The sequence below is a fragment of the Acomys minous genome (genome assembly GCF_964271855.1).
Source record: "Acomys minous genome assembly, chromosome: 13".
NCBI lineage: Eukaryota > Metazoa > Chordata > Mammalia > Rodentia > Muridae > Acomys > Acomys minous.
In genome coordinates this window covers 15,277,764-15,301,532 of record NC_140495.1, presented here as the reverse complement: position 1 = coordinate 15,301,532, position 23,769 = coordinate 15,277,764, and the positions used below count along the sequence as shown (strand labels likewise).

General features: G+C 42.3%; 1 protein-coding gene across 5 annotated transcripts in view; it reads right to left on the bottom strand.

Annotated features, from left to right (window-relative positions):
- RBM6 (RNA binding motif protein 6) overlaps positions 1–23,186 on the bottom strand; it is a 101,587-nt gene extending 78,401 nt beyond the window's left edge. Inside the window, exons 1-3 of one of the 5 annotated variants that reach the window (XM_084752607.1) lie at positions 23,000–23,186; positions 10,607–10,683; positions 9,498–9,608 (exon numbers count right to left, since the gene is read on the bottom strand). In XM_084752607.1, the coding sequence (XP_084608733.1) occupies positions 9,498–9,541 (44 nt within the window). In that variant the 5' untranslated portion in view covers positions 9,542–9,608; positions 10,607–10,683; positions 23,000–23,186. Of the gene's footprint in view, positions 1–9,497; positions 9,609–10,606; positions 10,684–22,540; positions 22,973–22,999 lie in introns of those variants that run through there. The other 4 variants (XM_084752608.1, XM_084752606.1, XM_084752610.1 and 1 more) reach the window with 4 other exon arrangements.
- Positions 23,187–23,769: the final 583 nt, after the last annotated feature.

The following is a 23,769-nucleotide window of genomic DNA, read 5'->3' as shown; positions in this document are numbered from 1 at the left end:
CATTCTTCTGTAAACACATTTTGGGGGCAGAGTTCTGTAACAAGGTCCTAGATCTGCAGAAAACAGCAAGTTTTGCTATTTTAAGACGAGTTGTCCGAGTAAACTTTTATGCTCCCATTTCAGAACACGAGGGAAGTCAACACAAGGTTTTCAACATGACTGCTGCAGAAAAAGCTTTCACCCAGTCCTGCAACAGGGAAAATCCGCAATACCAGATAAGCTAACAAAGGTAACATGCTACAAAAATTCCCATTTTCTATAGCCAAGGAATTTAAAATTCCAAGGTCATCATGACAATCACCACACATGTGGAGTCAGGGGAAACCAATGAAACTCCCTGTTTGGCTGGTTGTTTTGTTTTGAGATAGGGCTTGGTTATGTAGGCCTGGCTGGACTAGAAATCACTATGTAGACCAAGCTGGTCTTGAATGTGATGCAATCCTCTGTTCACTCTGCTTCCTGAGTACTGGAATTATAATAAACCATGCTCAGCTTGAAATTGTAAAATTTCTTATGTTTCAGAAGTGTCCTTCTTGCTGCTGTACACAATGGTAAACATTTCAAAATATTTCACTCTTATCTAAATAATGGATTCTACTCAATCCAATGAGTACAGGCCAGAAAGAAAGAAAAACTAGTTGTATTGTCATCATGACCAGCGGTAGTACTAACCCCAATTCTACTGTGGCTCTCCCTAGGACTCTCAGCTGAGTCCAATTATAACTATCCAAGAGTATAATCACAGAAGGCACCATGAACCATGCCACAAAGCATGTTAAGTCAGCTTCACCAAGCTAAATTATCTAAAAGCATAACATATGAAATTGACCTAGAACATTAGATCTTTAGGCATTATCTCCATGTCTCAAATAAAGACGCCCACATACCAGATGCTCCGAGCTAACTTTTTATTGCAATAAAACATATTTTTAAAATACTTACAGTTGGAAAAACAATATTAAAATATTTGAGACAGGAGAAATGGATCAGTGGTTAAGAGCACTTGCTGTTCTTCCAGAGGCCCTAGGTTTGGTTCTCAGCGCCCACATGACAGCTCACAACCTGTATACTCCAGTTCCAGGGGATCTGACACCCTTTCCTGGCCTTCTCGGGAAACAGGCATATATATGATGCATATACATTCAGGTAAAACATATACTCCACTTATATAACTTCAGGAATAAACAAGAGTTGCCATGTCTTTCATACTACCCAACATCTTTCCTGTGCCTATCAGTAGAGCACTTTACACATTTGGCTTTGGTCAAAGATTAGGAGACAGCCACAAATGGTGGTAAACAACTATTAATCTCGGTACTTGGAATGTTGAAGAGGAAGATCCTGAGTTTAAGGCCAGCCTCAGCTACAGAATGAAACCCTGTTTCAACATATCAAAAGATCAAGAAACTTAAGTAGGCAATTAGACACCTGTGGATCCCAGAGAGGGCATGTGAAAAAGGAAATAAAAATGGCTGAAGAGCTATCCGCTGCTAGGCAGTACAATAAAAGCAAGGATCAAGGCCAACTCAAGTCTCTCCTCCCCAAACATACAGATTCTATCTTAAGACCCGTATGAGCTACACTCAAAAGACAACCAACTACTGTTCAGGAGAACTGTTATAATACCATCACCATTCCCTGTGTATCTTATTCGTCCATGTCGAGGGGACCATTTGCCGTAAGTACATGTACACAGAGGCCGAAGGAGGACACTGGGCATCTTCTATGGCTCTTGGCCGTATTTTTTATGACAGGGTTTCTCACTCAATCTGAAGCTCAGCATTTCAACTAGGCTAATGGGCTGAGCTTCCAGACCCCTTCAGCCTCCATCACCAACACTGGGGTTACAAACACATGTTGATTTTTTTATGTAGGTACTAGGGATTTAAACTCTGGTGCTCTTGGGGCTAGAGAGGTGGCTCAGAGGCTAAGAGCACTGGCTGCTCTTCCCAAGGTCCTGAGTTTAATTCCTGGCAACCACATGGTAGCTCACAGCCATCTATAACGAGATCTGGTGCCCTCTTCTGGTGTGCAGGGGTTACATGTGAATACAACATTGTGTACATAATAAATAAATAAAACTCTGGTGCTCTTGATACCACAGCAAGCACTCTTACCCAGGAAGCCATCTCCCCAGAAGCACCAAACCCTTTTCATAAAGTAAACAGAAATGTAAAACATTAACTTAAACATTAGAATAATGTGTAATTAATGGATTTTCAGAATATAAAGCTTGTATTGGTTCCCAATAACACTAAATTAGTTATGAATTTGTAGTTTATCACAAACAAGTTTAAATATTCTTCATAAGGAATAAAATTTAGCACAAAATTTAGAATGTTACCATTAACCACAGTGTTTCCCATACTTAAAATCATTCAAGTCCTATTAACTGGCTTTTTGGAATACTTAAGCTTCTTCATACACTCACAGAAAGACTTCTGAGGCATTTTCTGAGCAGAACATTCCAGAACACATCCAGAATACTGCCATGAGAAGTATCTTACCCTCCTAAGGCAAGCATATCTAGGGTAACCTACCACACTACAGTTCTTATGTCTATATTTTATAGTCTAATCAAGAAATAGTTATTTTTTTAAAAGCCGGGCATGGTTGCACAACGACTTTAATCCCAGCACTGAGGAGGCAGAGGCAGACTGATTTCTCTGAGTCTGAGGCCAGCCTGGTCTACAAAGTGAGACCAGGACAACCAGGACTATTATACAAAGAAATCCTGTCTAAAAAAAGCAAGAAAGAAAAAGAAACAGAGCCGGGCGTGGTGGTGCACGCCTTTAATCCCAGCACTCAGGAGGCAGAGGCAAGCGAATCGCTGTGAGTTCGAGGCCAGCCTGGTCTACAAAGTGAGTCCAGGATGGCCAAGGCTACACAGAGAAACCCGGCCCCGGGGGAAAAAAAAACACAAAAAGAAAAAAGAAAAAAGAAAGAAAAAGAAACAGTTCTTCTATTGATTAAAACAAAAAACAAAAAACAAAAAACAAAAACCAGCAGTAGTGCCAAGACTAGTGGCCCATGCCTTTTATTTCTTTTATTTCTTTTATTCCAAAACTAGCCTATTCTACATAGCAAGCTCCAGGCCAGCCAGGGCTACACAGTGAGACCTTAACTCAAAACAAACACTGTCTCCCTTTGGTCAAAGATCTTAAAAATTAAGAGTTGGGCAGAGGTAGAAGGATCTTTGTAAAGCCCGTTTGATCTATATTAAGTTCTAGAAACAGCCAGAACTACATAGATGACCTGTCTTGAAAAACAGCAAAAACAAACAAAAATCTACAGAAAGACCCTGTCACAAAACAATAAAAACTTCCAAAAGCCAGTCTTACACGTATAATCCCAGTAATTCAGGAGGCTGAGGCAAGAGGCTTACCTCAGTTTCAAGGCCAGCCTGAAAGAGTGAAATTCTGTCAAGAAAGTAAGAAAGAAAAACAAGAAAGAAAGAAAGACAGACAGAAAGAAAGAAAGAAAGAAAGAAAGAAAGGGCTAGGCATTAACAGGAGCACAGGGAGGCAGAGACAGGAGGATCGTTGTGAGTTCAAGGCCAGCCTGGCCTACAAATCATGTTCCAAGACAGGCAGAGCTATTACATAGAGTAACCTTGTCTCAAAAACCAGTAACAACAAATTTTTAAACATTTTTCTCAAAATTAAAAAAAAAAATTAAAGCAAGTGATAATCTACAATAAGGAAATAAAATTTCAAGGAAGTTTAATGGCTCAAAGACAAATATCTATAAAAAATAATCCTAAAAGATGCTCTGGCTGGTGAGATGACTCATTATAGCACCCACATGGTAGCTTATAACTTGCTATAACTCCTGTTCCAGAAGATCTGATGTCCTCTTCTAGGCTTCATAAGCACTGCATGAGTGTGGCAAGCAGATACATATACAGACAAACACTACATTAAAAAAAAACAAACCATTTTTAAAAAGATGTTCTTAAGCAAAGTAACAGTAGTGGTGTACACCTTTAATCCTAGCACCTAGGAAGCAGAGGCAAGTGAACTCTAACTTTGAGGCCGGCCTGGTCTACAGAGTGAGTTCCAGGATAGCCAGGACTACAGAGTGAGTTCCAGGACAGCCAGGGCTGTCTCGAGAAAAGAAAGAATGAAACAAAACAAAGGTGTTCTTAATATAGAGTGTGTGTGGAGGGGATTGTGCAACAGAGTCAAATCTATCTAATGATTTTGAATGATTACTTAAACCACCTTACCCGATATACAAAATAATTAAATTTCCATAAGAAGACTAAGAAGATAGACAATAACCTAAATAATTTAACTCTTACATATAAGCATTGATTTAGACTGGAATATGGCAAACATTTTATTCTAATTTATTTATTTTATTTATTTATTTATTTTTGGTTTTCTTGAGGCATGGTATTTCTACATAACCTCAGATGTCATGGAACTCATTAGACCAGGCTGGCCTCAGATTCAGAGACCACTTACTTTAGCCTCCTGAGTTCTGGGAGTAAAGGCATATGCCACCATGCCTGGACAAAATTTTTATATAAACAGCCAGATAGTAAATATACTGGGGCTTTTTAAAGTATATAGTACCTACTACAACTATTTAATCTATTAATTGTAATATGAAAGCAGCCACACATGCCGCGCTGGGGGCACATGCCATTAATCCCAGCACTTGAGAGGCAGAGGCAGGTGAATCGCTTTGAGCTCGAGGCCAGTCTGGTGTACAAAGCGAATCCAGGACAGCCAAGGCTACACAGAGAGACCCTGTCTCGAAAAACGAAGAAGAAAGAAAGAAAGAAAGAAAGAAGAAGGAGAAGGAGAAGGAGAAGGAGAAGGAGAAGAAGACAGCAACACATAATTTGTAAATAAATAAGCATGGCTATAATTTGATAAAAGTTTACTTCCAGTGCAAGAGTGATGGCTTAGTGGTTAAAAAGCATCCACATGGCAGATCACAACCATCTGTAACTCCAATTCCAAGGGATCCAATGCCCTCTTCTGACTTCTGTGGGCACCAGGTACTCATGTGTTACACATGCCTACATGTGAGCAAATCACTCACACATAAAATAAAATACATTATATATATATATATATATATTTTTTTTTTTTTTTTTTTAAGTTTATCCCCATTACTTTAAGAGGCTGAGGCTGGGTATAGTGATGCACATCTTTAAATTGCAGCACTCAGGAAGCAGAGGCATGAGGATCTCTGTGAGTTCAAGGCCAGCCTGGTTTACAAAGTGAGTCCAGAAACACTTAAAGAAATGCTCAACGTCTTTAGTCATCAGAGAAATGCAAATCAAAACGACTTTGAGATTCCATTTTACACCCATCAGAATGGCTAAGATAAAAAATTTGGGGCTGAAGAGATGGCTCAGTGGTTAAGAGCACTGTCTGCTCTTCTAGAGGTCCTGAGTTCAATTCCCAGCAACCACACGGTGGCTCACAACCATCTATGATGAGATCTGGTGCCCTCTTCTAGCCTGCAGGCAGAACACTGTATATAAAATAAATCTTTAAAAAAAAAAAAAAGGGCTGGAGAGATGGCTCAGAGGTTAAGAGCATTGACTGCTCCTCCAGAGGTCCTGAGTTCAATTCCCAGCAACCACATGGTGGCTCACAACCATCTATAATGTGATCTGATGCCCTCTTCTGGCATGCAGATATACATGCGGCTAGAGCACTGTATACATAATAAATAAATCTTAAAAAAAAAAATTTTTTTTTTCAAGCGACACCACATGCTAGTGAGGATGTGGAGAAAGAGGAACACTCCTTCATTGCTGGTGGGAATGCAAACTAGTACAACCACTTTGAAAATCTATCTGGCACTATCTCAGAAAACTGGGAACAGGGCTTCCTCAAGACCTAGCTTTCAACTCCTTAGAATATACCCAGAAGAAGCGCTAGCACACATTAGGGACATATGCTCAACCCTGTTCATAGCAGCCTTATTTATAATAGCCAGAACATAGAAACAGCCTAAGTGTCCCTCAGTAGAAGATTGGATAAAGAAACTGTGATACATTTACATTATGGAATACTACTCAGCTATTAAAAACAAGGAATTTCCAAAATTTGTGGACAAATGGATTGAACTAGAAATGATCATAATGAGTGAGTTAACCCAGAAGCAGAAAGACTCACATGGTATATACTCACTTATATCTGCATATTAGCCCAAGGGGCATGTCCCATGAAAGTCTTCACTTATCAGGAAAGTGGGACAGAGGGGAGGACATCCTACTGGGACTTTAGGTGAGAGAAGCATGGGAGAATGGGGAAATAGAAGGATCCAGAGGGTCCTAGAAACCTATAAGAAGATCATTATGAAGGGCAGTTCTGGGCCCAGGGGTCCTGCTCAAACTATGGCACCAGCCATGGACAATACGTGCAGTAAACATTGAACCCCAACCCAGACCTAGCCAATGGACAGGACATTCTCCAGTTGAGTGAAGAGTGGGGACTCACTTTCATACAAACTCAGGTGCCCCATATTTGATCATGTCCCTTTGGGGGGGGGGTCTGGTGGCACTCAGAGGAAGGATAGCAGACTACCAAGAAGAGATTTGATATCCTATGAGCATATACAGGGGGGGTAGGTCCCCCTCAGTCACAGTCATAAGGGAGGGGAGTAGGGGGAAAGCACGAAGGCAGGAGGAATGGGAAGACACAAGAGATGGGATAACTATTGAGATGTAATATGAATGAATTAATAAAATAAAATTAAAAAACAAAAAACAAAGTGAGTCCAGGACAGCTAAGGCTACACAGAGAAACCGTGTCTCAAAAAACCAAAACAAACAAATGATAAAAACAAAAACAAGGGCTGGAGAGATGGCTCAGTGGTTAAGAGCGCCGCCTGCTCTTCCAGAGGTCCTGAGTTCAATTCCCAGCAACCACATGGTGGCTCACAACCATCTATAATGTAATCTGATACCCTCTTCTGCAGATAAAGCACTCATATGCAATAAATAAAATAAATAAATCTTTTAAAAAAATAAAAAAGATAAATAAATAAATAAGTCTTTAAAAAAAAAAACAAAAAAAAAACAAAAAGAGGCTGAGATAGGAGAATTTCAAGTTTAAGGCCAGTATGTATTATGCAAAGAGATCCTGTCAGGCCTAGCATCACACAAACACTTGTAACTCCAGCTCTGAGGGTTCTGGCAACCACACACAGTCACAAAGACACACATGCACATAAACATACACATACGTATTTCCTAAAATCTAAAACACAATCCACTTATAACTAAGTGCTAACCCCCTTTCCACTCTTCTTTATACCCAGTAACCCCTAAAACTGGCATGTGTGTAGCTTAGAAAAGCATATCAAGCTGGAGAGATGGCTCAGAGGTTAAGAGCACTGGCTGTTCTTCCAAGGTTCCGAGTTCAAGCCCCAGCAACCACATGGTGGCTCACATCCATCTATAATGAGATCTGGTACCCTCTTGTGGCCTGCAGGCAAAATACTGTATAAATAATAAATTAACAAATCTTTTTTTTTTTTCAGGGGCGGGGGGGGGGGGTTGAGACTGGGTTTCTCTCTATAGACTTGGCTATCCTGGACTCGCTTTGTAGAACAGGCTGGCCTCGAACTCACAGCCATCCTTCTGCCTCTGCTTCCCAAGTGCTGGGATTAAAGGCATGCGCCACCATGCTCAGCTAATAAGTCTTTAAAAAATAAAAATAAAAAAGCCCCTCAGTGTCACTAGCAAGACCCAGCTCTAGAGTACAGACACAAATTAGTGAAATTAATGTAGCTTTCAAATTTTAATTTTTATATAGGTATGTGTGTGTGGTTCCCTAAGGAGTTCAGAACAGGGAGTGAGATCCTTGAGGGGTGGAATTGCAGAAGGCTGTAAGCTTCTGATGTGAGCTTTGGGAACCAAACTTGGATCTTCTGGAAGAGCAGCAAATTCTCTTAACAGCTGAGCTATCCTTCCAGCCCTTTAATAGAGCTTTCAAAAACACTTAAGTACAATACATTTTGCTAGCTTTCTAAGTATACACTGCTTTGCTAAAAGAGATAAAAGAATGAACAAATATGAAGAAGGAGGCAAGAGTTAACAATGCATACGAACAATCCTAGCTATCTGGGAAGCTGGGGCAGGAAGATCACAGCCCAGTACACACTGTAAAACTTTATCCCAAAAGTAAGTAAATAATCTCACACCTGGATGCTAAAGGAGTGCTATGCCTTTAGTGCCAGTCTCGGCTAAGTAGTGAGTTCAGGCCAGTATGAGCTAGAGTAACACATTTTCTCAAAAACCCAAAAGAAATAAATGAATAAATAATTCTGGCAAATTTATAGTATCTGAAAACGTGCCAGGCATGGTGGGACACGCCGTTAATCACAGCACTACCGAGGCAGATCTCTGAGTTCAAAGACAACCTGGTCTACAACAGAATAAATTCTAGGACAACCAGGACTATTATACAGAAACTTTTATATGAGGGGAAAGGGGGGCAGAGGGAGGTGCTTTCCTGGGCCAGCAAGATGGCTTAGCAGGTAAAGGCACTTGCTCCCAAGTCTGGCAACATATGTAAGTTCAAAGCCCCAAATCCAGCCCCTGGTGGAAGGAAAGAACTAACTCCCTCAAGTTGTTGTCTGACCTTCACACCTGTACTATGCTACTCACACGCCTGCACACATAGACAGATAGTATCTGGTGCTGGGTGGTAGTGTTTGCCTTTAATCCTAGCCGATGCAGGTGGATCTCTGTGCATTTGAGGCTAGCCTGGTCTACAAAGCCGAGTCAGGGATAGCCAGGGCTACAGAGAAACCCTGCCTAGAAAAAAACAAAACAAAACAAAGAAAGAAAAGAAAAAGAAATAAGGAAAATGCTATTGGCCAGGTGTGGTACCTCATGCCTTTAATCCCACCATTCCAGAGTGCCAGAGGCAGGAGCAGGAAGAGCTCTCTGAGTTTGAGGCCAGCCTGATCTACATAGTGAGTTCCACAACAGCCAGGACTACATAGAAAAATGAGAAACCCCGTTTCAAAAAAAAAAGAGCTGGGTGGTGGTGGCGCCCAGCACTCAGGAGGCAGAAGCAGACGGATCTCTGTGAATTTGAGGCCAGCCTGGTCTACAAAGTGAGTCCAGGACAGCCAGGGCTATACAGAGAAACCCTGTCTCTAAAAAACAAAAACAAACAAACAAACAAACAAAAAAACCCAAACCAAAAAAAACCCCAAAAGGTTATCAAGGGCCTAAGGCTCAGAGCCAAAGCATCTGCCAAACATACAGGAAGTCCTAGGGTCTATCCCCAATTTTATATAATGGGAAAGGCAAAGAGAAAGAGACACAGACTAAAAACCTGGTACTCTGGTTATATACTCTCAATCACTTTAGAAATGATTAGAAACTTTTAAAATATTTTCTACTTCAAAAACTTAAGTTATTTCTCCACAAGAAAAAACATCTGCCTTTATGGTAGGCCAAAGATTACATTATAAGTACTTGGCAACCTGGATATTTAAATTTTAAGACTTACCGAAACGGTCCTGTTCTGTTAGCAGGTCGAGAATCCCCCCACATCTCTTTCTCTATCAAGAAAGCTTCAGTTAAGTAGATCTTTTCCTATCATATGCTAGCAGGGTAGTACCTGTATAAAATAAACCACAAGTAAGCACTTTAGAACATGAAGGATAAGCTAAACTACTTAACCCTTGCTTGCTAGATTTACCAGGAATAACTATCAAGCGTATTTTCAGAGGTTCTACAGGGCTGGTGGAGAAGGGTTACAGCACTTGCCTGACAACTTGAGTTCAATCCCCTAGATCTACACGGTGGAAAGAACCAACTCCAAAAAGTTATTCTCTAACACACATACACTTAGAAAAATCTTTAAAAGTTGTTCTCATCCAAGAGAGGTGGCACATGACTTTAATCCCAGTACTCAGGAGGCTGAGGCACTTGCATCTCTGTAAATTCAAGGCCAGTCAGGGATACACATTGAAACTTTGTCAGGGGCTGGAGAGATGGCTCAGTGGTTAAGAGTGCCGCTTGCTATTCCAGAGGTCCTGAGTTCAATTCCCAGCATCCACATGATGGCTCTCAACTATCTATAATGGGATCTGATGCCCTTTTCTGGTGTGCAGGTCTATATGCAGATAGAGCACTCATATACATTAAAGAAAAAGAAAAAAAAAAAAAAGAAATCTTGTCAAAAAAAAAGTTTAGAACTGTGAGATAGCTCAGTGAGTAAAGGTACTGATACTAAGCCTGACTACCTTCCACCAGGACCTAAAATAGAAGGAAAGAACTGATTCCCACAAGTTGTCCATTGACTTCCACAAACATATTGTGGCATGTGTACACATAAAAACACACTCAGAGCTGAGTGGTGGTGGTGCACGCCTTTAATCCCAGCACTCTGGAGGCAGAGGCAAGTGGATCGCTGCTAGTTCGAGGTCAGCCTGGTCTACAAAGCGAGTCCAGGACAGCCAAAGGCTACACAGAGAAACCTTGTCTTAAAAAAAAAAAAAAAAAAAAAAAAAGAACACACACAGAGCAAATTAACTTTTTAAAAATCTGTATTTTTTTTTTAACATTTATTTATGTATTTGTGTATATGAGTGCCCCATCTGCACATATACCTACATGCCAGAAGAGAGCACCAGATCACATTGTAGATGGTTGTGAGCCACCATGTGGTTGCTAGGAATTGAACTCAGGACCTGCAGAAGAGAAGACAGTGCTCTTAACCACTAAGCCATCTCTCCAGCCCGCATTTAACTTTTTTTTAGTTTTTTTCGTTGTTCAAGACAGGGTTTCTATGTGTAGCCTTGACAGTCCTAAACTCACTTTGTAGATGAGGCTGGCCTCCAACTCACAGCAATCTACCTGCCTCTGCCTCCCAAGTATTGGGATTAAAGGTGTGTGCCACCACCGTCCAGTGAACTTTTTTAAAAAGAAAAAAAAAATCAATTAAAAGTGTGTGTTCTATGCTGGGGGGGGGGGCTGAGGAGGTGGGGGACGGTATGGTCACACCTGTAATCCTAGCACTCTTGGAGGCTGAGGCAGGCAGATCTCTGTGAGTTCAAGACCAACATGGTCGGGCCGGGCGTGGTGGTGCACGCCTTTAATCCCAGCACTTGGGAGGCAGAGGCAGGCGGATCACTGTGAGTTTGAGGCCAGCCTGGTCTACAAAGTGAGTCCAGGACAGCCAAGGCTACACAGAGAGACTCTGTCTCGAAAAACCAAAAAAAAAAAAAAAAAAAAAAAAGACCAACATGGTCTACAAAGCAAGTCTAGGACAGCCAAGACTATACAGTGAAACCCTATCTTGAAAAAACAAACCAAAAATTTTTTTTCTTTTCTCAAACTTCAAATACTCTGCATATCAAATGACACTTGATGTCAAGAGAATTTAAAAAAAAAATCCACAAGTTATCAAAATGGCTGACATGAAGGTTCTTATTAGGTTTTCTATGTCTTATTCCTTAAAAAAAAAAATCTAAGGAACAAGCAGTAACTTCCAGGGATAGTGGCATACGCCTTTAATCCCAGCACTCGGGAGGCAGAGGCAGTGGGATGGCTGTGAGTTCGAGGCCAACCTGGTCTACAAAGCAACTCCAGGGAAGGCTACACAGAGAGACCTTGTCTACAAACAAACAAACAAAAAAAAACAAAAAAAGAAAAACAAAAAACAAGCAGTAACCATAAGAAAATAAATAAAAGACATGACAAGAGGACTCGGGGTGAAAGCACTTTTCAGCATAAGCCTGACCAGCTGAATTTCATCACTGGACACCACCACTGCCCAGCATCAAGTAGATGATTTTGATAAAGAAACCAAGAAAAAGGCTCCAGCAAAGAATCCTATAGAAAATACTCCAAGCAAAAATGCGCAAAATCAAACAGAAATGTAAAGATTCAACATTCCCAACACCAAGACCTAAAGGTCAAGAATCTTTCAAAAAGCAGGAAGAGCCAATTGTCATGGAGGCAGAGACTAGTCTCACTTACAATCAAGCTCCAAGACAGCCAGAGCTACAGAATACAAACCCTGTGTCAAACTCAAAAAAACAAACAAAAAAGCAGGATTGGGAAAATCCTAAAACACCAAAAGGACCTATTACTACAAAATATATTAAGGCAAAAATTCAAGTAAAAAAGGTGGCTCTCTTCACAAAGTGACACTTTAAGAACTGCTTCAGGGCCGGGTCATGGTGGTGCATGCCTTTAATCCCAGCATTCAGGAAGCAGAGGCAGGAGGATTTCAATGAGTTCAAGGCCAGCCTGGTCTGTGTGAGTTCCAGGACAGCCAGTGCTACACAGAGAAAGAAAGGAAAAAAAGGAAGAAAGAAAGAGAAGGGAAGGAGAGGGAGAGAAAGAGAGCGTGCAAGCAAGCAAGCAAGCAGAGAAACTGTACAGAGAAGTTAAAAATTCTGGATTGAAAAAGTACTCTGCTGCCAGGCATGGTGGCGCATACCTTAATCCCAGAATTTGGGAGGCAGAGGCAGGAGGATCTCTGTGAGTTCAAGACCAGCCTGGTCTCAAAACTCTGTGTTGAAAAAAAAAAAATGCTCTGCTTATAATGAAAAGGTCACTATTTCAACAATAGTTAACTGAGCAAGCAAAGAAAGGGTCACAAAACATGAAGCTAGGACAATATAAAATTACAGCCGTGGAAAAGAAAAGCATGAACTAAAACGAATGACAAATATTACAAATGAAAAAGCATCATCAAGCAGACCTACAAATGAACCAGAGGATTTCCAGAAAGGAGAGAAAGCTGAAAACGTAGCTGAGTAGTACGTCACTTGCCTATTATGCATTAGGTCCATCATTCAATCCTTAGTACCAAAGAAGAAATAAAATTTTAATTATGTGGGAATCTGATGCCCCCCCAAAAAAAATTTTTTTTTAAATTTTGTTTTGTTTTGAAGACAGAGAAGCCAGGCTGGTAGCTCAGGCCTATAATCCCAGCACTTGGGACTATTACAACAGTTCAAAGTCAATTTCATTTACATACTGAGTTCAAGACCAGCCTGGGTTACTCAAGACACTGTCTCACAAAAATAAAAGACAGGAGGTTAAAGAATGACCTAGCCGGGCATGTGCCTTTAATCCCAGCACTCGGGAGGCAGAGGCAGGCAGATCACTGTGAGTTCAAGGCCAGCATGGTCTAAAAAGTGAGTCCAGGACAGCCAAGGCTACACAGAGAAACCCTGTCTTGAAAAACAAGCAAACAAAAACAAAAACCATAACATTGACTGTTCTTCCAGAGGACCTGGGTTCAATTCTTAGCACACATGACAGCACACTGTTGTCTATAACCTCATTTCCAGGGATCCAACACCCTCACACAGACAAAACATCATTGTACATAAAATTAAATATAAATTTAAAAATTAACTATAAATAAATAAAAATTAAAAACAGGGCAATGATAAACAGAGAAAGTGCCTAACACTCATAAGACTCAGACTTTAGGCCCAAGTACCACAAAAAGGAGGGAAGTAATCAGTTAAAATCTGGATAGGCTGGAGAGATGGCTCAGAGGTTAAAAGCACTAACTGCTCTTCCAGAGGTTCTGAGTTCAATTCCCAACAACCATATGGTGGCTTATAACCATCTATATACTGTGATCCGGTGCCCTCTTCTGGCCTGCAGGTGTACATGCAGACAGAGCACTGTATATATAATAAAAAATAAATCTTAAGGGAAAAAAAATCTGGAGAAATCAGAACTCATTGACCACAGATATACATTGTTGACAGAAACAGCACAAAAGATTTATCAAACCTTTATCTACCAGAGTAGATAAGAAAACAAAAATAAAGTAGGGTGGTGGTAGTCACACCTTTAATCCTAGCACTCGGGAGGCAGAGGCAGGTGGATCGCTGTGAGTTTTAGGCCAGCCTGGTCTACAAAGTTAGTCCAGAACAACAGCCAAGGCTACACAGAGAAACCCTGTCTTTTGTTTTGTCTTTGTTTTTTCGAGACAGGATTTCTTCTCTGTGTAGCCTTGGCTGTCCTGGACTAGCATTGTAGACCAGGCTGGCCTTGAACTCACAGGGATCCCCCTGGCTCTGCCTCCCAGTGCTGGGATTAAAGGCATGTGCTACCACCACCTGGCTAAAAAGCTGTATCTTGAAAAACCAAAAAAAGAAAACAGAAATGTAGTTTAAGCCAAGCGGTGGTAGCAGAAGCCTTCAATTCTGGCACTCAGGAGGGAGAGGCAGAAGAATCTCTCAATTCAAGCCCAGCATGGTCTAAAGAGCAAACTCACCAGGCAGTGGTGGCACATGCCTTTAATCCCAGCACTTGGGAACTCACGCTGTGAGTTCGAGGCCAGCCTGGTCTACAAAGCAAGTCCAGGACAGCCAAGGCTACACAGAAAGACCCTGTCTCAAAAAATAAATAAATAAATAAAAATAAAAGCAAGCTCTAGGACAGCCAGGGATACACAGAGGAAGCCTTCCAAAAGCCAGAAAAAAGAAAAAGAAATGTAGTTTAGTAACCAAAGCAAATACAATTCCTTGGGGACAGTAAGATAGGTCATGGGTAATGACTGCTACTTGCTGACAGCCTGGTGGCCTGAGTTCTATCATCCCTGGGACCCACATCGTAAGAGAGAGAACAGATTCCAAAATTTGTATTCTGGCCTCCTCACAAACATTAAGGCACATATGAACACACACTTTAAACAGTAAAAATAAAACAGCAGTCATAAAAGATACAATTCCTAATCCAAAATAATCTCAAAGTTTAAAATCTTTTTATCTTTTACATGTTATGAATATTTGCCTCCATGAATGTATGTGCACCACGTTGTGCACGAGGAGACCAAAAGAGGGCACCAGAACCCCTGGAGACACCATGCTGGTCCTGGGAGCCACACCTGGTCCCCTGGGAAGGCAGCAAGTGCTCTTAACCACTGAGCCATCTCTCTAGTGCCTATTACACAGTGTAAATGGAGCCTGAAATGTTAACACATGAACAGCAGACAACAAAGGTCAGGATATAAGGAGTCATTCAGCTACCTACAATACTAATTAGCTCTAAAAATAAATGGTTCTAAACCACCAAACCCCTAAGACATAAATAGTAGTCTATCTCACTGACCACACTCCACACCCATCACTTTCTACACACTGCAAAGAATAGAGAGGCCCACAGTGGATTCTGAAGATAACACATGCCCAGGTGAAGTTGCAGTCGGTGCAGATCCTGGAGCTGGCAGTATAAAATATCTAAGTGAGAGCTGTGAAAGTTCAAGTAAAAAGAAATTGTTTAATGTTAGAAATGGCTCAGCTGGTTGCTCCCAGTGGCGCACACCTGCAATCCCATTACTTGGGAGGCAGAGGCAGATAGATCTCTGAGTTTGAGGCCAACCTGGTCTACAAAGCAAGTCCAGGACAGCCAGGCATACACTCTGAAAAACCCTGTCTCAAAAAACAAAAATGAAAGAAAGAAATGGCTCAGCTGGTTCTCAGACAGGGCAAGCCTCCACATTAAGCTACAAACTTTGGAATATACTCGCTATGTAAGACTACCCCTCACGCCAGGCCGGTGGTGCATGCCTTCAAGCTCAGCCCTCGGGAGGCAGAAGTAGGGAGATCTCTGTGAGTCTGAGGCCAGTCTGGTCTACAAGGAGAGTCCAGACCAACAAAGACTACACAGAAAGACCCTGTCTTTAAAAAAAAAACAAAAAAAAAATTTTTTTAAACTACCCCCCTTCCAACGCACACCCTGTGCAGCAGACTCGGGCTGCAAACTCTTTATTTTAACTGGAAAAGTTAAAGTTAAAGTTGGGGATCATTTTATACACTGGAAAATATGGTACATTCCTACTGCCTTTCTATCAGTTCTTGAGTTTCAGTTTAGCTAATCGCCCCGCCCCCAGAATCTAGATTAGATTCCAGTTAGCCAGGATATGATGGTTCACAATCCCAACACCCAGGGGAGAGAAGCAAAAGGACTACCATAAATTGGAGCTAGCCAGCGCTACACAATAAAACTGTTTCAACAGAAACAACAACAGAGCCTGGTGTGGTGGCTATAATCTTACCACTAGTAGAAAGAAGACCAAGACTTGAATTGGGCATGGCGGCACATGCTTTAATCAAGCACTTTGGAGGCAGAGAGGCTCATGGATCTCTTGTGAGTTTGAGGCCAGCCTGCTCTACAGAGCTAGTTCCAGGACAGCCAGAGCTACACATATAGACTCTGTCATAAAAATAAACAGCATCACCAACAGTAACAAGACTGGTTTTTGGAAACTGACAAAGACTCCCCATTACAGGTCAGTACCTTTATACGGTTGGAATCATAATGGTACCCAGACGATCACTCTTCCTCCCTCACTTACCCCCTTCACATGTCCTTACTACATAGCCAGGCTGGACTTGAATTCACTATCCTCTTACCTCACCCTCTTTCATGCTAGGATAACTTCTGATTTTCATTCTTTATTTTCTCCTTTACATTTTTTTTAAACTATGTGTCTGTTGGTATATGCTTCTAAGTACAGATACGCATGGGAGTCAAAGGCTTAGGATGCCCTTAGAGTTGGGAGTTACAGGAGATTTTGTGTGATGGGAACTAAACTCAGGTCCTCTGTAACAACAGTACATACTTTCTTAACCCTGAACTGTCTCTCTAGTCCAGTCCCTACTGTTTGTTTTTAATAGCCTTCCTTATTGTAGCCCAGGCTAGCTATTACCTTCTGATTCCCCCACTTTCCCTCCTGAACACTGGGATTATAAATGTTCACTATCACACCTGCTTTTACTACAAACTGGCATTCAAGCCGGGCATAGTAGAGCATGCCTGTAATCCCTGTGTAACAGCCCTGGCTGTCCTGTACTAGCTTTGCAGACCAGGCTGGCCTCGAACTCAGAGATTCACCTGCCTCTGCCTCCTGAGTGCCAAGGCTAAAGGTGTGTTGCCACCACTGATTTATGGTTTTGACTACTGAGTTCCTCAACAACTGAAATACAGTACTTTTATTTTATTTTTATTATATTTATTTTTCAAGAGAGTTTCTCTGTGTAGCCTTGGCTATCCTGGACATGCTTTGTAGACCAGGCTGGCCTCGAACTCACAGTGATCTGCCTGCCTCTGCCTCCCAAGTGCTGGGATCATAGGTGTTTATCACCATGCCAAAAGAGGTTGTAAACCTGGAATCCGGAGGTGGGGAGATAAGAAGTCATGAGTTATGGCTACATAGTGATTTCAAGGCTCAGGCTGCTACATAAACCCTATCGCAAAAATACAAAGTTTATATATATAATTTTTTTTTTTTTAAGTTGGGCATGGTGGCTCACAACAGCACTCCCAGCAGCTGGAAGACCAAAGCAGGAGGAATGCTCACAAATTCAGGGCTAGTTCGGGCTACAAAATTGAGTTCCTTCCTGGACAGTTTGGGGTACAGAGTGATACTCTTGTTTTAAAACACCAATGATAATAATAATATTATTAATCATCATTTAATTATTTAACATTTCAATTTTAGGTTAAAGCTATTTTTTTCTTAATTTATTTAATCACTTTACATCCTGATCACAGCTCCCTCCATTCTCTCCTTGTCCCACCCTCACACTCTCCCCTTCCCAAGATATTTTATTATTCAAAAACAAAAAAGAAAAGGGAAGAAACAAAAAAAAGGTTAAAATAAAGCTGGATGCCTTGCCTAGCCCGGGATGCATAAAAGCTGAGATTTGTTTTGACAGAACATTACAAAAACAACCAAACTAGGTATCAAAGATACATGTACATAGCTGGGTGCAGGGGCACACACCAGTAATTCCAGCACTTGGGAGACAGAGGCAGGTGGATCACTGTGAGTTCAGAAGTCAACCTGGTCTACAAAGTGAGTCCAGGACAGCCAAGGCTACACAGAGAAACTCTGACTCGAAATAAAAAACCAGGGGCTGGAGAGATGGCTCAGAGGTTAAGAGCACTGGCTGTTCTTCCAGAGGTCCTGAGTTCAATTCCCAGCAACCACATGGTGGCTCACAACCATCTATAAGATCTAGTGCTCTCTTTTGGTGTGCAGACATATGTTCACGCAGAATACTGTATACATAATAAATAAATACATCTTTATTTTTTGTATTTTTTATTTTTTTATTTTTGGTTTTTCAAGACAGGGTCTCTCTGTGTTACCTTGGCTGTCCTGGACTCACTTTGTAGACCAGGCTGGCCTCAAACCCACATAGATCCACCAGCCTCTGCCTCCTGAGTGCTGGGATTAAAGACATGCACTACCACCCCCAGCATATAAATCTTTAAAAAAGAAAAAAAGAAAAGGGCAAGTGTCACTTCATTATTTACTACAGCCAAGTGTTAAATGTTTTTTGTTGCTGCTGCTGCTGCTGTTAAGGGCTAGAGAAATGGCTCAGTGGTTAAGAATGAGTACTACATTACACAGGACCAGCATCCACAGCAGGTGACTAACAACTGCCTATAAATCCAGGTTAAATGCCAGTGGACTCCATGAGCATCTACACTCACTTGCACATACCTACATGAAGACACACACAGACATACATGGGTTTTTTTTTTTTTTGAGTCCTCTATTCAAAGGATAGAATAGCCAGGCATGGTGACGCACGCCTTTAATCCCAGCACTCAGGAGGCAGAGGCAGGTGGATCGCTGCAAGTTTGAGGCCAGTTTGGTCTACAAAGTGAGTCTAGGACAGCCAAGCTACACAGAGAAACCCTGTCTGGAAAAACTAAAAGAAAAAAAAAAAGAATACTATTCAATCAGAAAAAGAATGAAATTTTAATACATACTATCCAATCAATCAACTTTAAAATTATTATACTAAGCCAAATAAGCCAACACAAGTATCTTTCCATTTATACTTGAAACACAAAATTCATAGAGAAAGTAGAGTAAGTTTCTGATAATTGAAAGTTTTAGCAACAGACATTCTTGGTTGCAACATGTGGATGAAACTAATGTAACAGAATTGTATACTTTAAAATGGCTTAAAATGTTAATTTTTGTTACAATGTATACAAAATGATACATTTAGTATAATTTTAAAGATTAACAGTACAATGCAGGGTGAGGTGATTTACCCTATAACCTTAGTACACTGGAAGCAGAGTCTGTAGTAGTAGGAATTCTCTCTTTTTAAAATTTATTTATTTTTTTTTTTTTTAATTTTTTGGATTTTTGAGACAGGGTTTCTCTGTGTAGCCTTGGCTGTCCTAGACTTGCTCTGTAGACCAGGCTGGCCTCGAACTCACAGTAATCCGCCTGCCTCTGCCTCCCGAGTGCTGGGATTAAAGGCGTGTGCCACCACGCCCGGCAAAATTTATTTATTTATTATTAGACATCAGATCACATTATAGATGGTTGTGAGGCACCATGTGGTTGCTGGGAATTGAACTGAGGACCTCTGAAAGGGCAGCCAGTGCTGCTGAGCCATCTCTCCAGCCTAGTAGTAGGAATTCTAAGCCAGCCTGGGCTACATGAAACTGCGTCTCAAAAAAAGGCAAGTTGCCAGGCTTGGTGGCACAGGCCTTAAATCCTAGCACTGGGAGGCAGAGGCAGGTGGGTCTTTGTGAGTTCTAGGCCAGCCAAGGATACTTATTAAGACCCTGACTCAAAGGGGTGGAAGTTATTAGGGAAGTAGCTCAGTTGGTAAACTGCATGCTGAGCAACATAAAAAGCTGAGTTGAATACCCAGCACCAACAATAAGAAACTGGGAGTGATGGTCCATACTTGTAGTTTCAGCACTGGAGAGATGAAGACCGAAGAATCCTGGGGATTCAATGGCTGCAACCTAGCCCAACTAGCAAGCCATAAGACACACACACACACACAGTCAAAAAAAAAAAAGAAAAGAAAAGAAAAAAAGTGGGAGCTGGTGAAAAGACTCAGTATGTAAACTGCTGCCAGGCTGGACAACCTGAGTTTGATTTTCACAATCCCCTCGGTAGGATGAGAACCAACTCCCACAAGTTGTCCTGACCTCAGGGACTGACACAGAGCTACATGTTTAACTAGCCTAGCCTACATACATAAAATTATCTCAAAAGAAAATAAAAAAGCAATAGTGGTGGCTAATATTTAGCAAGCACTTTCTATATACCAGACACTATCCTAAGAAGATTACATAATAAATCTAGGGCTAGGACATAGCTCAATGGGAGAGCACTTGCCTAAAATTCACAGTACTGTGGGTTCTTTTTTCTAGTACCACAAACTTGTAATGGTGACACTTGAAAAAACAAAACAAAAAACATCCAGTACTACAGTAAATAATCTATCTCACCAAAACAACAACCCTACATGAAATGGCTGTATTTATCAACCTTATTTCAGACAAAGAACTAAAACTGAGAGAAGACAATTTGTCCAATGTCAGTATGTTAGGGAAGGGTACAGGGATTCAGTGTCTGATTTCTGAAACTATAGTTATCAACTCTACTACTGAGTTACATGACCTGATAGAATTGTTTTGTTTTGTTTTTTGCGAGACAGGGTCTCTCTGTGTAGCTTTGGCTGTCCTAGACTCACTTGTAGACCAGGCTGGCCTCGAACTCACAGTGATCCGCCTGCCTCTGCCTCCCAAGTGCTAGGATTAAAGGCGTGTGCCACCACGCCCGGCTACCTGACAGAATTGTTATAAAACATACTGAGACCAGGCTTGTAGGCATGCACCTTTAACCCCAATACTCTAGAGGCAGAAGCAGGCAAATCTCTGAAAGTTATGACCAGCCTGGTCTACACAGCCAGTTCCAGGCCAGCCAAGGCTGCATAGTGAGACCCTGTCTCAAATAAATAAAGGAATAAATTAAAACTTCTCAATAGTTTCCTTATCTATATAACTTTGATTTTTAATCAAGTCATTAACATCAGTTTATACATCTAAACAGGGTGGCAAATTTCTATTTGAAGATTACAATTTAAGAGCTGGGTATACAGTACAGTGGCAGAACACTGTATTATATTTAATAAGCTTATTTAATAAGCTAGGAATGTTAGCAGCCAATTGTAAGGCTTGGAAAATACAACTGGAACGATTAGGCTTTAAGGCTCTAGTTCAAACACAGCCTAGGCTATGATAGACCCTGTCTAAAAAAAAAAAAGCCGGGTGTGGTGGCGCACGCCTTTAATCCCAGCACTCGGGAGGCAGAGACAGGCGGATAGCTGTGAGTTCGAGGCCAGCCTGGTCTACACAGCAAGTCCAGGACAGCCAAGACTACACAAAGAAACCCTGTCTCAAAAAAAAAAAAAAAAAAAAAAAGGTGGAGTCTGGCATGGTAGAGCAGGCCTTTAAGCCCAGCACTAGGGAAGCAGAGGCAGGTGGATCGCTGTAAGTTCAAGGCCACCCTGGTCTACAAAGTGAGTCCAGGACAACCAAGGGTACAAAGAGAAACCCTGTCTCAAAAACAAAACAACAACAACAATAATAATAAACAACTCAAGCTGGTAACAAAATTCTGGAAAGAGGCTGGTATCTGCAGCTCAGTGGTAGAGAACTTGCCTAGAATGTATAAAGCAAGCCCTGGATTCAATGACCAGCAAGGGTGTTATGCCTGCTCAGAACTGAGTCCTACCTAGCCTATAGATTTTATATAGACTACATATACTATATGTAGAACTATAGATTTTTTATATAGATACGTATTTATATGACCGTACTAGTTAAGGAATTAAAATTCAGATTCTTTTTTTATTTTTATTTTATTTATTTATTTATTTATTTATTTTGATTTTCGAGACAAGGTTTCTCTATCTGTTCTGTCTGTTTGCCTTGGCTGTCCTGGACTCACTCTGTAGACCAGGCTGGCCTCGAACTAAGAGCGATCCGCTTGCCTCTGCCTCCCGAGTGCTGGGATTAAAGGTGTGCGCCACCACCGCCCGGCAGATTCAACTTTTTAAAAAGTGTCTCAATGCAATTTAGGACTGCCTCAAACCTGACATCCTCCTACCTCATCTTCCTGGAGTCCAGTATTATAAGATTCACCTGTACATTTCCTCAAGATGGGAATATATATTGATAGTTACTTTCCAAGTTGTCATTAGCTGTTACTTAACCTCACACCTTTCCCTTTGATCCTCACAAGCTTGGTAACTGTGGCGTATTTAATTAACAGGAAGTTGGAAACTAACAAAGCTGCGGCACAATCCAGAGTTCAGAAAATGACCTGGGTGATCAGGCAGATAAAAAAAAAGAAAGAAAGAAAGAAAGAAAACTACTAAACTCCTTCACTTATGTTTAATAGTCCGGACTTAATAAGCATGCCAGAATGTGAAAGAGGGGTGGTAAAAAAAAAAAAAGACAAAAATCCAAAGTATCCCCAGTTTATGTGCCCTACAAAGCAAACCGTTTATTTTTATTGAGAAACGCAGCCGCACTCTTGAATTCATTAGCCCAACATCAATTATAAAGTTAAAAGAAAAGCACAGTATTTACAACGCCAAAAAGGAATCTAAAGCTCGAATATGTGGAGAGATCGCTCTCCTCCTACATTCGCCCAAACGGTACAGAACCCACCAGTCACCCTAGTCCGCCCTCCCGGTTCTACGGGCCCGGGGGCCAGGTTCTGAGCTCTCGCACCTTCCTGTCTGGGCGTCAGGGTGGGCGGCCAAGGTTACTCGCAGGGCACAAGAACTCCGCATCTAGTGATGTCTCGGAACTGGATCACGAACAGCAGGGCAAAGAAAAAGACAAGAAGCCAGCCTGCAGCGCCACAGAACTGAGCGCCAGAACCGCTACCACGCGCACGTCCCTCGCCCCACAGCTGGCCGCTCTCCGCGGGGGGACCGGTAATTCCACGGCCGCCTCGGGCCCCGCCCCGGGCCCGCGACCGTTCCGGGGCGTTCCAGCCGCGAGCGGCGCCTCCCTCCGCACACAGCCGCTACGCTGTCTTCGCGACCGATCGAGGCCGCGGCCGCCCCGTGTCTTCGAAGTCACGGCTTCTAGGCCGCGCGGGCCCGCGATTACCAGAGCCGCCCGGACCGCTCACCCCGTCCCCAGCAGCTCGGGCACGCCCTCTCTCCTATCCTGGGCCCTTACCAAAGCAGCGTAGCCCCCGCGGCCCGCTCCTCCTCCTCAGCGGCCGCCACGGACCCAGCGTCGCGGAGACCGGAACTTCCTCCCGGTGGACTCCGGCTTCCACAAAGGCGTCGCGCCACCGCCTTCAGCGCTGGGCCCGCCGGGAGATGAAGTACGGCCGCAAAGCCCGCGGCCTCCGCTCCCGCCGTGCCCTGCGCGCAGGGGGCTTCGTCGGCTGGAGCCGCTGCCCAATGGAAAGGCACGCTGCTAGCCGCTGCCCAATGAGAAGGCACGCTTCTCCGTAGGGCCTGCTGGGAGTTATGGTTTGGCCTCCGTGGTGTGGCTGGTTTCTTCGCTAAGTGCGAGCCTGGCAAATGTGCAAGGTGAACAGGTGGCTTTGGCAAATCCCCGGGTTTACTCTCTATCAGATGCTCAGGGACGGTGCCTGGCCGTGGATTCTTTGGAGGGAAACTGTCAGTTCTTGTGCAGAAAATGGGAGAGGATCTTTTCGGGCTTCAAGCGTTAAGGCAAAGGGCTGCTGGCCTTCTACCTGAGACCAGAGAATGAAGTGTAAATGTAGCGCTTGAGTCGGAGAAATAGTACTACCCAAAGACTCGTCCATTTTACCTTCCGATAGACATCTGGTCAAAAACTCCAGGCAGACATCATCCGTGTAGAAGGTTCAGTAGCTCAACTCATAAAAGAAAATACAACCGGCTCCCACAGGGCCTTGGTAGCCCTGGGCAATATAGCGTGGCCGTAGCCACTAGTCCCAGAAACCGCAAATCGTA